Raw genomic sequence first — 16,715 nt, forward strand, 5'->3', positions numbered from 1 at the left:
CGCGGCTCGCCTCTTTTATAGGCGGCCACGCGCGTTCCGGCGGCGGGCGGGCGCGAGCGCGGGGGAAGCGCCGGGGCGCGGCGCGAGGGGCGGGGGCGAGCGCCGGCAGAGCTAAAGGGGCGGAGCTCTCGCCGGCTCGCTTCCCGATCGCAGGACGGAAAGGGCCGAACGCTCCCGGAAGGAGCCGAAGCGCCGCTGCGGGGGAAGAGCCGACTCCGGGGAGCGCGGCTGGAGGATGGGAAAGGAGGGCGCGCGCCAGGGGTTGGGGGAGATGGTGCAATGGAGTCACTGCCTTCGCGCGGGCGGGCCGAGATGCGGCAGCCGCCCCGCCCTTCCGCACCTCGGATCCTCCAATCCTGCCCCTCCCCGTCCTGCAGAGAATCTTCTGCACCCCACCCCGCCCCTCCGCCCCTGGGAGCCCTTCCAGGACTGCAGCGAAGGGCGGGGCAGGGGCCGTCGCTGCAGTCTGGCTGGGGATGCTGCGCACCCATGTCTGTAAAACGCCCAGTCCCCAAGGGTGAGATCACCCCCAGGCTTTTCTTCTTCCTGCCCCCTTTCCCTAGGAGATGGCTGCGGCCGGGCCCCAAGTTAGCCTACTCTGGTGGGGGCTGGGGCCTAGAAACCGAGGATGATTTGGGCTCCAGGTTTGAGGTGGTGGTAAGAAAAGGCCAAATCCGATCCCCCAAGAATAAAGACTAATTTGGAGTTGAAGTGTGTCGTTTGGGATTTGGAGAGTTAATAATTTCTTATATCCTTATAGCGAAAGCTTTCTGACAGGTCGCCGGTGGAATAAGATGCATTAGTCGTATTTTATAAACAAGACGTTAAAGTTCTTCAGGCCACAATTAATTGAACTTTCCTTATGTACCAGGCGTTTTGCTAAGCATTTTATGTGTTAACCTTTTCTTTTTTCTTGATCTGTGCAATAATTTTACAAGGTATGTATTATTCCCCCATTTTAGAAATGAGTACTCTGACATGGAAGCTAGGTCTCTTGCCTAGGTTAAGCAGCTAGCAAGAAGAAAGGCTAGGATTAAAAAGAAGAAGAAAAGCTAGGATTTGGATCCAAGCAGTCAGAACCTTCTCCTCGACACTATGTTCTGCTGCCTTCCCCTAGGAAAGGGAGCCACTGCAACGGTGGATGCTAGGTGCTGGGGTGGGGGGAAAGGGGATTTCTGGAGTTTCTGTTACTTACAGTCTTAGCAGTTTAAGAGCCTGGCTCTAAACTCTGGTGCAGCCCAGAGCCCTCTGTTGGGAAGCCCTTTCCCCACCCCCTGCTTCTGTGACAGCTGGGCAGCAGCCATTGGGAGTAACACCCAGATCATTCCTGGGCAGTCAGGCAGACCAGGAGCTCTGCAGCTCGGAAGGCCTCAGCCTCGTGGTTACCAAGAGGCCCGGGACACTGTACCAGAACTTGGGCCCAGGCCCAGCCCTGGGCTTCCTGGTCCTCTGCCGTTTGGCCTTCTTCCCCTGTGCCTGGGATCCGCCATCTGGTTTCTAAGCTGCCCTCTTCTAAGGAAATATTCTCCTATTCCCTCAACCCATCGGAGTGCAGGAAAAAGGAATGGCCACACCCCAGGAGCAGCTTTGTAGAATCTGGAGGAAAAACGTAGGAGCTAAGAGGCATTTCCTGCAATCTTCTATAAAGAGAAAACAGGACTGGGTAACGCCTCCCTGGGGTGTGCGTTTCTGGAACAGTTGATGGCGTCGACAGCCTCTTCTGCACCGGGGAGCAACAAAATGTTTAATCATATAATCAGCTCTGGGTACAAGATGGCTTACACAATCATAGCTCTCCAAAATTTCTAAGACCTTCTGCTCCAGCAAGGAATTGGTCTCAAGGGCCTGGGCATGGGCTGTAAAAAGGGAAGATCTTTCTTGTAAATCACTACAGCCTCATGGTGAAATGGGGATTTTGTTGCTTTTACCAGATGAAAAACAGTTTTGAGAGCTGTGGTACTGGTACAGAAACTAAAATCTTACTCTTTGATCCTTTGTCTGATCTGAGACAAGGCCAAAACCCATTATCTCTGGCCCTACACCTCCCACTCACTCACCCACCCCATTCTGCACTTGGCACTGGAAATGAGACGTTGAAAAAGCCCTTCCTTATGTGTTCTGTTGTGTGCCTACCTCACCTCCCACCAATTTCACTGTACGCCTAAGGCTCTGCTAGGTGTATAGGGAGAGATGACAGAGCAGATAATGGCTCTCTTTGTTTTGGAGAGAAACTCAGTCAGGAAAAAAAAACAGTACAGGACAGTATAGCAATCAACTCCCAGTTCCCAGTGTCCTTCTGAACAGCAAGGAGGGGGGCGGAGAGACTGAATTCCAGCTTTTTCTATCCGCCACCCCCCCAGTTCTCTGAAGGTTTGATATGCACTCTAAACTTAGGCATCCAGATAGTCCCAATACCTTTTCAAGTTCAAGAGGACAACTGATTGGAAATACACAAAACATAATGATGTTTTCATCTGTTCCAGCCATGGAAAATTACCCTCTGGCTCTCCCTGGAGAAACTCCCTCTCCCTCCCTCCTCTCCCTCTCTCCCTCCCAATCTCCCTCCCGATCCACGTGCACAGCAGTTAACAAGCACCAAGCACTTCCACTTTTTCTCTCCCCATGAAGGAGTTGATTGAGAAGATACCCTGGCACGTGGACTGTACTTCTTCCCAGATGACATTCTGCAGTGTCAGAGCTGGCAAGGAACACAGTGGCTGGATGACCCCCGAGGATGTTATGCTAAGTGAAATAAACCAGACACAAAAGCACAAAGACCGCACCATTCTACTTACTTGAGGTCCCCGTTAAGAGTCAAGTTTATAGAGACAGAAAGTAGAGCAGAGCTGGCCAGGGGCTGGGGTGAGAGGAGGATGGGCAGTGAGTGTTTAACGGGGACAGGGTTTCAGTTTTGCAAGAGGAGAAAGTTCTGGGCACAGATGGTGATGGCTGTACAACAGTGGGAATGCATTTAATGCCACAGGACCATATACTTAAAAATGGCTGAAATGGTAACTTTTGAGTGATGTATGTATTTTACCACAGTTAATAAACAAAGCAGGGGCGCCTGGCTGGCTCAGTCGGTGGAGCACCGGTCAGGGTTGTGAGTTTGAGCCCCATATTAGGCGTAAAGATTGCTTTAAAAAAATAAGTAAGTAAACATTTCCTCCCTTAAAAAAAAAAAAAAAAAAAAGGTGGGGCGCCTGGGTGGCTCAGTTGTTGGGCGTCTGCCTTCGGCTCAGGTCACGATCCCAGGGTCCTGGGATCAAGCCCCGCATCGAGCCCCACATCGAGCCCCACATCGAACCCCGCATAGGGCTCCCTGCTCCGCGGGAAGCCTGCTTCTCCCTCTCCCACTCTCCCTGCTTGTGTTCCCTCTCTCGCTGTGTCTCTGTCAAATAAATCAATAAAATCTCCCCTTTTTTTAAATAAAATCTTTTAAAAAATGATTAAATATATGATTCATAAGTTCAACAGACCGTATTGGTGATATACTTCACACTGATGGACTTGAAAAGTATTTGAGGTATTACTGAGTGACCACAGTTTACAGAACAACATGGGTTCCGAGTCTATTTACTTAAGAACTATGCTTGTATAAGAGTGTATATAACTGGGGCACACGGTGGCTCAGTCAATTAAGCGTCTGCCTTCAGCTCAGTTCATGATCCCAGGGTTCTGGGATCAAGTCCTGCATCGGGCTCCCTGCTCAGCAGGGAGTCTGCTTCTCCCTCTGCCCTGCTCATGCTCTCTCTCTCAAATAAACAGAATTTTTAAAAAATAAGGATATTCATTTTTATGACCACAGTACAATGATAAAAGTCAAATTAATCTTGAATACTATTATCTAACTTACAGACCTCATTCAAGTTTTACCAATTGTCCCAGTGTCCTTTATAAGACACTGAATTTTTTAAAGACTTTTTTTAAAGAATCTTTTCTGGTATAGGTTCCAATTCAGGGTCATGTACTGCATTTAGTGTAAGCAACCTGAAGAAGCTAAAAGAAAAATGTTTCTTGAATGCATCAGCTGTTTAAATTCGTATTTAAAAAAAAAAAAAATGGAGCCCAGCTGTAAACTAGAGAATAAGTTCTTTTTTCTTTTAGGGAGGCTCCACACCGAATGTGGTGTTACCGCAAATTCACCACTGCTCTCACCTGCTTTCTGCAGGTCCACAGGAAATCTAGTGTCAGGAACTCATTCAGTGGGACAGAGAAAGGGGAAGTGAGAGGCCAGGTCTGAGGACTCCGTCTGAGGCTCTGTGGCTCCCCTGGCTGCCCTGGCACTGAGATGGAAGACAGCCAAACCTAGTTAGGTCACTGCTTTCATCACAGGAAGCTTGGGGAGTAGGGGAAGGAACTCTCCAGAACCATTCTTCTATCCAAGGGATGTGCAGGGTTTCTCTCCCGTTGGAATTTTTAACTTATCCTCAAGTTTGCTTTAAAATGATATAGGACAATGACAGAACAAAAATATGGGCACTGAGCCTGAGAAATGAGGTCAAGCTTGAAAGGAAGCAAGCAGGCAAGTGAGTGCTTGAATTTAAAAACTGGATGCCAGCCTTAGTATTCCACTTTAAGGAATCTGATGCTACCATCAGAGGTGTATCTATCGGCCAGCAATCGTTCTCAAGACGACCCTGTCAGCGAGTATCAAAAACCTGGCTTCCCCAGTGCTCTCCTTTCTTGGTTTACCGTCAAGAACCTATTAGGAATTCTAAAAAAAAAAAAAAAAAAAGAACCTATTAGGAATTCTAAGCATCGAGTGATGTGTGCAAGACTGTTAAACATGCCTAGAGAAAGAACATTCAAATATCAGGAGAGGTGTTTTCTATGGAGTGGTATAGACAGATTCAAAGTGGAATGGACTTCAGAGACCATTTTGTCCAGTCATTTTTCACATTTCATTTTTGGAGGAACATTCCCATATATAATCTTACATAGAACCACAATCTATATATACGGCACATATAGCAAAATCCCTATGGCAGAGAGGATCCCAGGGTTCCCTTAGGGCCCCATGTACAGCTGGGCAAAATATAAGCTACAAACTCTAGTAGGCCCCGTGCACCTCAGGCGATCACAGATTATAGGGCTGGGCCCCATCCACTCAACATTCTGAAGTCAGGGTTTCCCAATCTCTTCCTGGTCATAATGCATAGAAAACAATGGCAAATAGCAACTGGCCTTGGGGGCCACAGCCACTGCAGGTCCTGCAGGCTAATGGGTCTGTGCCCCTGACAAACCCGCTGGGAGGCTCTGCCCTAAGGCACTGCCACGGAGCCCTGAAAACTACTATGCTCCTGACTCATCCAATTCTTGTGTTTTTGCAGGGGGAGGGGAAACTGGGGCTCAGCGGAGGTGAATGACTCACCCAAGGACATAAAACCTAAAAGTGAATTGCACCAAGTCTCCTGACACCTTCCCCAGAGTTCATTCTGTTGCATCCACGTGAAAAAACTTCAGTACTTTTCCATTCCTGCTAGATAAAACCAGGTCAGTTATTGGTACATAATTCTGAAAAGGAATGACCAAAAAACAATTTTCCCTAGGTGAAGGTCAAGAAGACAAAATAGGGAGAAACACACCCCATTCTAGAGCTAGGCCAGTGACATTCACAGCTCAAGGTATAGGAAAGTGGCCACATCAACCAACTAGATACTAGCAATGGGTTTGTAAAAATCAAGCTTTATTCCTTGTTTTTTTGGCACCAGAGTCAACAATTCATAGAAGGTATCACTTCAAGCCGCTCAAGAGTAGCAGGGGATATCCCGCCCCCCCAAAACACATCCCCGCAGACGACACATAGTACAGAGGAGATCCACGGCTGCCTGTAGTACAAAAGACGAGGAGTCTTTCCTAAAACAAACCTCAATTCTTATCTGAACAGCCAAGCTCTGAATTTCTGTAGTGGCTTTAGTCAGGCGAATCTGTTACCACTCTTTACTCAGGACATGTCAACAATTCTAAAGCAGTTCCCAATTCTTCCCAAACACCTTTATTTTATTTAACCCCTGAGTCATTGCTTGTAGATGCTCGGCTCACGCATAATGTTGCAAGGCCATCTCAGCCGTCTTCAACCAAATTCAAAAACAACCCCCGCGCCCCCAATCCCTGGTTCATGCATCCCTAGTCATCCAGGGGCCAAATTCCAAATCAAAAGGACCAACAGTGCATCCTGTTCAACAGAACATGTATTAACAGTCCTAGTCCCAGATGCTAAACTATCTCTGATACAATTTGGGACTTAATCTATGTCTATTATCAGGCATTTCCTCTGAATTTATAAAGACTTCACAAGCCGAGAAAAGGAAAACCACTATAACCCAGACTTGCATGTAAGGATTTGGGCCTCAACTATTAACCTGTACTCTGAAAAGGGACAGCATGACTTGGTGGGGGTCGGGAGGGTGGTGGGAGAGGATGGAGTGGAAGTGGTGGGCTCATTTCAGCTCAGAGTTAAATATAGTAAACATAGTACCTTTCAGAAGGTACTATGTACTTTCTGAAAGACACCAGACACAAGGGAAATGAATGATGAGACCAAGTACTAAGCCACTCTTCTCACCATACTTCAGAAACAAGAAAAGCCAATGCCATTTACTCTGCCATGTAGACCCCTTAAGGAGCCTCTAGCCTTTGAAGAGACCTGCTAGGTTCTGGGACCCCTGAAAAGTCTCCTCTCCCAGTCGCAAGGTACAAATATATTGGTGGATTTCTAAATCTGACATGACTTCTCCCAAATACAGGTGTTTTCAGTTGCTTTATTATTGTCCCTCTGCAACAAAACGGTGACGGTGGGTGATGGAGGGCCATCAGGAACGCCAGAAGGAGGAAGTCAGAAAGCCCTTGGGGACAGGAACCTCCTTGCGCTGCAAACATTTCTGGTCAGGGAAAGATGGAGAAAACAGAATGATTTTCTGGTAACACTCCTTCCGACATCTAACATTTGGAAGAAGCTTTGAGGGACAGCAAGCTCAAGTCCTCCGAACAGCGGTCAACAGCGGGCAGAGTAAGACCAATGGCAGCAAGGAGACTTCTGCTTCTGTGTGAACTGCAGCAGAGGACCGAGGCCAGGCTGCTGGTTATGCTGCCCCCACCCCGCCTCCCACAGCCCCGCCTCAACCTTCTCAACCGCCTTCTGCCCACTCGGGCTACTGGAAAGTGGAAGTCAGGGGTCTTGTCCTGGCAGACCGACCACAGACTTCTAGGCTGTTGGTCAGACTTAGCCTCTGGTTTCCAGCACTGAGAAACGGGAGGAGTCTGGCTGAAAGTGTAGTTTGTTCTCATGGAGAAGAGGGACCAAATTTCCCAGTTCCCCTGACCTGAGCCTGAGGAAAGAACCTCAGCCAGCAAGCAAGAAATTTATTAGTGACACCAGACTCAGTAAGTATATTTTATTCACCCCTAAGACAGTTTCCCCTCAGGCAGCATGGACGATGGCGCATAAGAAGATGATGAAATGCCATCCCTTAAGGTGAAGGGGGAATCAAGGACAAAAAAGTAGGGTTCAAAAAAAATCAAGAGGAGTGGCGACCAGCTGGTTCAGTCGGAAGAGCAGGTGACTCTTGATCTTGGGGTTGTATGAGCCCCATGTCGGGTGTAGAAATGACTTAAATAAAATAAAATAAAAAAATCAAGAGGAAGACTGCAATCCGAGAGCCTAGAGGTCCATGACGTGCGAGACACGGGTGCCCTTGAGGTCAACAACAGCTCAGAACGCGTTGGTCTAAGGACATCTTACCTCTAAGAACTGCTTGAGGCGTATGAAGGAACCCATCTGTCCTGAGCTTGTGATGGCTTCAATCCTGCAGGGAGAAGAAGAAGACTCACGGATCACAGCTGTGATTCCCACCTTCCTCTTGGAGAGGAGTCTGGGCCATTGCTGATCTAGAGGAAGGGGTAGATCGAATGACTCAGATGTCTTCTGGACTAAGGATGCTGTCATTCTTCCAGACGGTCTCAGGCTTCTTTTCAAACCAAGGGATAAAGGAAAGGGAGGACATTCCTTTCCAAGGTCTTTGCGATCAGGCAGGATGGGTGCTGCCAAGGCCTCTCCCCCAGCTGAAATGCCAGGGTGTTGAGGAATGAGAAGGGCACCTAAAGGCGAAACGCCATGACAGAGTCAAGCAAACAGTTGGAGAAACTGACTTATTAAGGGAGTTTGATTCTCTGGGTTAATTCATGCCTGCATGTAATCATCATCCCAGATTACCTGGGGGATTTTGGAAAACAGAGTTAAAGAAATGTCAGATATCTGAATCCAGGATCTTCTTAATTCATTTTTTCATTTAGCCAACAATATTTAAGAGACTCTCATTACAGTTCAAAAGCATTTATTCAACTATCAGAGAGGAGGATAAGAGAAGATGTCACACTTAATACATGTGCTCTTAACCAAGTCAAACCCAGCATGTCACAGCATGCAAGGGCCTCTGATACCATGTGTTTCACCCACTGAGTCCCATGTAGTCTATTCAATGCACCACATACCTGGGGAAGTAGTCTTCTTTGATGAGAAGGATCATCTTCCAGAACTGTACCTGGTACTGCTTCATGAGGGCATTTCCACACACCTAGGGAAAGACAGGCACTGTCAGAGCAAAGAATGCAAAGTCACACTCATGCGAGAGATCCGTGAAGAACACCAGCCCTCTGCCTTTCACTCCTACCAAGAATTTCAGCCACAGTGCCACTCAGCTAGCTCTGCAAGGGAATAAATGGAAAAATTCAACCTTCTTTGGAAGCATTTCTCTATATATGATAACACTTCCATTAAACCAGACTGCCAAGAGGCCAGGTATTTTAGCAAACTAGAAAATGTGAATCAAACTTATTTATTCTTTGATTCTACTGAATGGAAACCTTTTTGAAGGCATGGCATTCTGCCTAACCGTAATAAGCAGAGCATACAGAACATCACCATGTTCTCAAATTCAGTCATGATCTCTGCTCATGTCGTGTGACTTCAGGAACTCTAAGGTGAATGGAAGCATTTGGCATTCTAGGCTCAACAGCCCAGATCTGTTATGGTGTGTGCCCCCAAGCCTTTAACCTTTAAGAAATGTCTCCTTTCCACAGAAACCCTTACCCTCACCCTATAGTGGTGGCCCCTCGTAGGCAGACAGGACCGTAAAGAACCTTCTGGACGCGGGAGATACCTGACCCAAGCTGGCTGATCATATTCGTTCTCCCAGGAATGAGGGATCACAAAGATGGGACAGCAGTTCCACTACCCTGGGGGACCACACTGAGGCGAAGGGCTAGAGCCCAAGATGGCCCATCTTCTCCCCTGGGCACAGAGAACTAGAGAAAGCTGGCTTACAAGGAAGCAGCCTGCAAGAAGAGCACAGGAAGGACCATGTGGCCCCAGAGAGACTCTTGGTATCTGGTAACATTCTAGTTCTTGCTTCGAGGCCCACATGACAGTCAACTGTACATTCTACCATTCTACCCTTGGTTCTGGGAATCAATGCTCTATCCCTAAAACAAATGTCCCTTTCTGCTTGTGCTGGGACGTACAGTTTTTTTCTTCTTTACAATAAGAAAACAAGCACACAGAGAAAGAAAGCACAGTGGGAAGAAAAGCCAAAAGCTAGGTTTGTCTTTAGCACTCGGGAAAAATGTTTTGACACCGGATCCTAATGCTGTTCACCACCAGCCTCTGTTTCTATACTGATTCCCGATCCAGGTCACGCAGTGGCCGAGGACTGCTTCAACCACTGTCTCTCTCATGTGGTAACCGCATTACATACCTCCAAGAAGTCAAAGAGGAGGGTGGCCGTCACATCTGACAGGGGCTCCGTATTTAAGATTTGTGCCAACCAGCGCCAGCCGTGATTTAAGCCATGAGGATGAACCTGGGAGGGAAGACATTTGGTCACGATTTGATCTCACTGTATCCAGAGATCTCAACTCCCAAGGTTATCCTCCAGCCATTACTAAGTGACATGAACCCCCCCAGATCACCAAAATCAAGCACATGCTGCAGAGCAGAATAAGACGAACAAATTCTGTTTTCAAATGTCCCAACACACCGGAACCCACACATCTTTTACAGGAACCCCTAGTCCACATCTGGCAGCTTTGGTTTCAGGGATTTCAACAGTTACCAATATAGACATTTTATTTATTATTTTTGGTACCTTTAGCACAGAACTCGGGACGCAGCAGGTACACGATAAAAATTTGGACTCGATCCATTACGATCCCTTCTCGTTAGGTTCCCGAGTACATTAACTTCTCCATATCTCTAATCTGTGTCCTTTGAGAAAACCACTGGGCTGGCAGGTCAAAGCCCTGCACCCCAGCTGTGGCTCTGTCACTGACAGTGTGTGTCACCATAGCTCGCTGCGACTCCATCTGCTCATTTGTGACATGAGACACCAACCAGGTCTAAAATGACAAGAGTCAGGGCGCCTGGCTGGCTCAGTCAATAGAGTATGCGATTCCTGATCTCAGGGTCATGAGATTGAGCCCCACGCTGGGCTAAGAACTTACTTAAATAATAACAACAACAACACCTGATACTCTTATCATTTAAATCACTCCTCTTCTAATAGAATCTTCTAACCTTAATGACTGGTTTACAACAGATTGTCATCTGGTAGACCCTCTTACAAACCCAGTTCTTTAAAGGCTCAACTAAATCAAATAGCTCCGCTGGACCAAATTTTCCAATACTCAACATCAACTTCTCTAAAGCACACTTAGGGAGCAGCAACACACACTAAGTTCTCATGTAATGAGACTGCCCCAGTAGCAAGAAGGGCAATAGTCCCCGTGGACAAAATACACAAATACCGTCTGACCTCTCACTATTGATAGCAGGCATTTTCTACTACCTCTTGTCGGCTTCCATATGGCCACCGGAGCTGGATGATGGCAGCATAGAGTCGGATCATCCCAGACATGCGTTTTAGAAAGTTGTCCTGCTGTTCCATTTTGGAGTCCTTCACTTGGTAGCCAAGCATCCTGTGTGGAAAGAAAAAATTCAGTGTGACAAGGCCAAAGTGAGGGTGACAAATCACGACTTTTTATGGATAAAAGGAACAATCTAGTCCTATTACATTTAGCATTATTATTAGTATTATTACTAGCACTAGTACTAGTTTTTTAAAGTAGGCTCCATGCCCAATGTGGAGCTTGAACTCGCCACCTCGTAATTGAGAGCTGCATAATCTACAACTGAGCCAACCACACGCCTCTATTTTTTCTTTTTTAAAGTAAGCTCTAGGCCCAACATAGGGTTCAAACTCATGACCCCAAGATCAAGAGTCGCATGTTCTACAGACTGAGCCAGGCAGGTGCCCGTTTTTAGCATTATTCTTACTACATATCATTATTGTTACTACATATCATTATCTCTGCAGAATATTTTGTTTACAAAGCAAGCCTATTGACAATCACATCTGTGTATCACATAAGCCCCGCAAGGTAAACTCACAGGATTTTTTTTTTTTTAAGATTCCATGTATTTATTTGACAGAGAGAGCGCACAAGTAGGCAGAGCAGGCAGGCAGAGGGAGAGGGAGAAGCAGACTGCCCACCGAGCAGGGAGCCCGATGCGGGACTCGATCCCAGGACCCCGGACCACGACCCAAGCCAAAGGCAGATACTTAACTGACTGAGCCACCCAGGCGTCCCAGGATTTTTTTTTTTTAAGCATTTTATTTTTAAGCAATCTCTGCACCAACGTGGGGCTTGAGCACATAACCCCAAGATCAAGAGTTGCATGCTCTACCAACGGAGCCAGCCAGGCACCCCCAAAATCACAGGACTGATGGATATCATTACCCCCATTTGCAAACAAGGAAAATGATGCTCAAGGAGCGTAAGTGACTGACCCACTTTGCAAATCATTAAATGATGAAGCAGGGCACAATTCTAAAACCCCCGGATTCTAGATCCAGTATTCTTTTCCCTAAACTATATTAATTATTGCACCTGATTCCACAAATCCCAAAGCAGCCAGTCTGTATGAAAGACACTGGATTATCTGATAGAACATTCCGGGTATATATGAGCAGCTATGAAAGGAGGGAGGATGAACCCCAGTTCTTTTTTTTTCTCTTAAGATTGTATTTTAGAGAGAGAGAGAAACAGAGAAAGTGCACACACGAGCAAGGGGAAGGGCAGAGGGAGAGCGAGCGAGCATCTCAAGCAGACTCAGTGCTCAGTGCAGAGCCCAACATGGGGCTCGATCCCACAACCTTGAGATCGTGACCCGAGCTGCTGAAATCAAGAGTCAGATGCTTAGCCAACTGTGCCACCCAGACACCTCCAAAGCCCAGTTATATTTGTATTTCATTCAGCCCCTGAGGAGAGTGAGGAGAAAAACCACCTCACCTCTGATAGTCTTCCAACGCCATTCCCTCCTTGAAAGCCGGGTAGAAGGGAACAGAGTAGGGACACTTCCTGTGGAGGTGAGCAAGAATGAGGTCGCCCACTCTGGGGTGGAGCTCCCAGATTCCAGACGCCACAACTGCAATGGGGAACGCCGCTTCATGGTGAGAGGCCACCTCCTCCTCTCCTTGTTTCTGGGGGGAGCAGAGACAGGGCCACATTAGTTACTATGAAGAGAAGCTTAAAGGCTGAGCCCCAGCCACCCCCCATACCTCTGGCAACAAGGATTCTCACCACAAATTTCTCCGCCAGCTTGTACTGGACAAAGTCCAGGCCCTGTGGGTTCAGGGTGACGGACACGGAGCGCCCGCCACACTGAACGGGTTTTCCAGAGAGCAGGCTGTGGATCTTGTCAAAGATCTCCTTCAGCTTTGAGCCTGGGTATGGCAGAGATAAAGTTGGTTAAAAAAAGACTCAACTGCAGACCACTCTGCTTCTCATGATTGCAGTAAGAAGGCCTCTACAAAAAATCCAGCCATACAGCCCTGCACAAGGTCAGAAGCTAAAGCAAAATACTGTTGCAGAAAAACATATGACATGCAAATGAAATATGTGTTGTCTGGGGTGCAGAAGTTCATGAGACGTGGTACTATTTCAAAGGAATTCCTTGTTTGGGAAGGAACACATTCTGAAACTGACACACAGAGCGGGAAACGGTACGGAAACAGGTGTGGGATGGCTACAGATCCCATGCGGCCGACATCCCAAGAGGAGTCATTTGCAGGGCGCCTGGGTGGCTCAGTCACTGGGTGTCTGCCTTCGGCTCAGGTCATGATTCCAGGGTCCTGGGATCGAGCCCCGCGTCGGGCTCCCCACTCCGCGGGAAGCCTGTTTCTCCCTCTCCCACTCCCCCTGCTTGTGTTCCCTCTCACTGTGTCTCTGTCAAATAAATACATAAAATCTTTTAAAAAAAAAAAAAAAAAAAGAGGAGTCATTTGCATCTCTGGGAAAACCCTTCTAAAGGATCTTCCCAGCTCTCAATGACTCCCCCTTCTCTGGGACCTGCCTCCTTCCATCTCAGATACACCGCGGTGGGCTCACGATGGCTTTATTTGGATTCCGGATCCTGTGTGCCCCGGCTCCGAGCTGGCTACAGTTTGATGAGGAGTGACCAGCTGAGCCAATCAGCCAACTGAATGAGTCACCTCCTGGAAGTGGCTGGCCCTGCAATACACGTGCTCATGAACACCAGGGCCTTGCACCTGCTGAGTGGTCCGAAGAACAGTGGTCTACCTAATATCAGAGATGTGCAGAGGGAAGATGAGAGAAAAGGTTCCTAGGTTTTCTAGCTCCTGAGACCTAGCCCCATTCCTGCCAGGAGGTTCTGAGAAACACCCCTGTAGCTTTAGAATAAATGCCCTTTTTTTTTGGCCTCAGCAGATCTAAACTGGTCTCCATTACTTAAACCTTACCGAGATACCAAAATAGTAGCTCCCACCCCTGCTAAGTCACACTTCAGTACTACTTTACTGATGGTTTCAAAGGACCAAATTTCCTATCAACCCCTTTCTCTGTGCTGTTCCAGTTAGGAAAAGTCAGCTCCCAACCCTCTGCCTGGCATGGCCTCCCACATCCCATATGCCACACCAGCACCAGAGAGATTTAAATTCAGCTCCAAATCTAACCACTCATGGATGTCCGCCTTTCAAGAGGCAGGAATTAGACCATCCATTTCTCCGTACTCAACACATACTGAGCACTGACTCTAGAGCATGTCTGCATCTGGCTCTTCAAAGACTTAACCATGATGGTGCAGACAAAGGAAACATAGGAAATATGCCGTAAAGTGAAGAACAGCAAAACTAGAGCCTAATCAGAAGTGAAGAATGAAACAGGACTGGGGACACTGAGTAGAGCAGTGAGAGGGTGGCGTGGCTGTCAGGTCAAGCTCACGCCCATTGCTGTTGGGAAACAAAGGAAATGGCACTTTAAAGTCTAGAAGGTGATTCATGTTTGTTTATTTATACCTTGCCCTGATCCAGAGAGAACTTCAGGCAGCGGGGTGATACATAAATTCTGTCATAGCATCTCTCATGGTCAAGAGCTGCAACTTGTTTAAACTTTCTAGGCAACAAGTGAGTCAGGGGAACCAGGACCCAGGCTAAGTCAGAGCAGATTTTCAGCTGTTCACACTCGCCAGCCACCGGGCAGCAGAGCTTGTAACATGGAAGCTTCCACATTTAGAGCTCTATAAAAACGAACCGTTGTTTCTGAATGAGAGAAAGAAGGGTCTTTCCCCTGTCTAGTTCTTCCTCTCTAAGCTCAGTCTCTGGAGATAACAGGAAGATGTTCTAAAGTATTAAGGCAGGTCTCGAGCCTGGACAAGCTAGTGTTACAGGACAAAAGCAAAGAATGTGAGTCACATCCCAGCTTCCCAGAGCAATGTTTTCAGCAGAGATTTTCAACTTCAGGTAAGAGCCTTCCTAAAGAATTTACTGTTAATATGCAACTTATTTATAAAAATCGAGCCAACCAACACATAACGATTACCTTCTACATGTTGAAGAAGAAACAAAGGAGAGTAAGATTTAACTTATACATGCCTGATCCAATGTCACTTGTTTGAACAGACTCTGTCTACAGGAACCTTACAGGTGAGTAGACCTGGAGTCTTAAAAAAAAAGTAACAAAATGAAGCAAAGGGGCACGTTCTTAACTCCTCTGACCAACCTGCAATGGTGGAGATTTGGCTCACTGGGATGGTGGCAGCCTTCTGGAGGTCCATCTTTATCTTTTTGGCCTGCCAGGAGAGAACAGTGAAAGAGCAGGCGGGTAGATGCCAGTAGGATGGGGGAATGTGACATGCTAGAGACATTCTTTTGGGACAGGAGGCTGTTCACAGCACTACCAGGCCCAGAGGGTTCCCAACCTACAGCCCTCCCTACCTGACTGTCTTTGCTGTTGGTCAGTTCCTCAAAGGCCAACACGCACTGACTAGAAGCATCCTGAAGCTGTTGGTACCACTGCATTGTACTATCCTGTACCTTCACCTGGAGATCTGAGAAAGAAAAGCGAGGCTTTCGTAATAGCTAGCATTCACTCAACGCTTTTTCAAAGAATATATATTTATTTAAGTAATCTCTTCCTCCAACATAGGGCTCGAACCCACAACCCAAAGATCAAGAGCCTCATGCTCTTCGGACTGAGCCAGCCCCGGTGCCCCTTTGCTGAACACTTAAAATGAGCCAGGCACTGTTCTAATCAGCTGATATAAATATTAACTGATTTCATTGTCACAACAACCCTATGAAGTAGATACATTATCTTCATTTTCTAGATAAGGAAATAGGCGTAAAAAGGTTAATTTGCCAAAGTCACATGGCCAGGAAGTAGAAAAGCTACATTCCCACGGATCTGGCTCCAAAGCCAGCATTCTCAACCATTATGATATACTGATCCTCTTATGTGTTAAGTGAGCATCTATTGTGTACATATTTATTTTACCCTTGATCTTAGCCAAAAGGCCAAAAAGCAATCGTGCATTATTTTAAAAACTCAGAGCAGTTGGGGCACCTGGGTGGTTCAGTTGGTTAAGTGTCTGCCTTTGGCACAAGTCATGATCCTGGGGTCCTGGGATTGAGTCCCGCATCAGGCTCCCCGCTTAGGAGGGAACCTGCTTCTCCCTCTCCCTCTGCTTATGCTCTCTCAAATAAAATCTTAAAAAAAACAAACAAACAACCGGGGAGCCTGGGTGGCTTAGTCGTTGGGCGTCTGCCTTTGGCACGGGTCATGATCCTGGGATCAAGCCCCGCGTCGGGCTCCTGCTCAGTGGGGGGCCTGCTTCTCCCTCCCCCTCTGCTGCTCTCCCTGCTTATGCTCTCTCTCTGTGTCTCTCTCTGTCGAATAAATAAAATCTTTAAAAAAACAAAAACAAAAAACTGCATTTAGAAAAACAAACAGGGCGCCTGGGTGGCTTAGTTGGTTGGGCGACTGCCTTCGGCTCAGGTCATGATCCTGGAGTCCCGGGATCGAGTCCCATGTCAGGCTCCCTGCTCGGCGGGGAGTCTGCTTCTCCCTCTGACCCTCTTCCCTCTCGTGCTATCTCTCATTCTCGCTCTCTCAAATAAATAAATAAAATCTTTAAAAAAAAAAGATTTAAAAAATAAATAAAAATAAAAACACACACCAAAAAACCAAAAACCCCAAAACCCCAAAACCTCAGAGAAGCAAAACATGGGATAATACATCTACTAGAATGATACAGAATTTCAAGGGCGCCTGGGTGGCTCAGTTGGTTAAGCGACTGCCTTCGGCTCAGGTCATGATCCTGGAGTCCCTGGATCGAGTCCTGCATCGGGCTCCCTGCTCAG

General features: G+C 47.2%; 1 protein-coding gene across 4 annotated transcripts in view; it reads right to left on the minus strand.

Moving 5' to 3' along the window:
• Positions 1-5,668: 5,668 nt before the first annotated feature.
• Positions 5,669-16,715, minus strand: part of GLE1 (GLE1 RNA export mediator) — a 28,708-nt gene continuing 17,661 nt past the window's right edge. For 3 of the 4 annotated variants that reach the window (XM_025888325.2, XM_025888323.2, XM_073905662.1), the window contains 9 exons: positions 15,291-15,403; positions 15,076-15,145; positions 12,640-12,782; positions 12,349-12,539; positions 10,845-10,974; positions 9,756-9,860; positions 8,494-8,576; positions 7,745-7,808; positions 5,669-6,884 (listed from right to left, as the gene is read on the minus strand). In XM_025888325.2, the coding sequence (XP_025744110.1) occupies positions 6,816-6,884; positions 7,745-7,808; positions 8,494-8,576; positions 9,756-9,860; positions 10,845-10,974; positions 12,349-12,539; positions 12,640-12,782; positions 15,076-15,145; positions 15,291-15,403 (968 nt within the window). In that variant the 3' untranslated portion in view covers positions 5,669-6,815. The other variant, XM_025888324.2, reaches the window with a different exon arrangement.

Source organism: Callorhinus ursinus, unplaced genomic scaffold (assembly GCF_003265705.2).
Source record: "Callorhinus ursinus isolate GAN/ISIS: 27379988/994484 unplaced genomic scaffold, GSC_fseal_2.0 scaffold24, whole genome shotgun sequence".
NCBI classification, from domain to species: domain Eukaryota; kingdom Metazoa; phylum Chordata; class Mammalia; order Carnivora; family Otariidae; genus Callorhinus; species Callorhinus ursinus.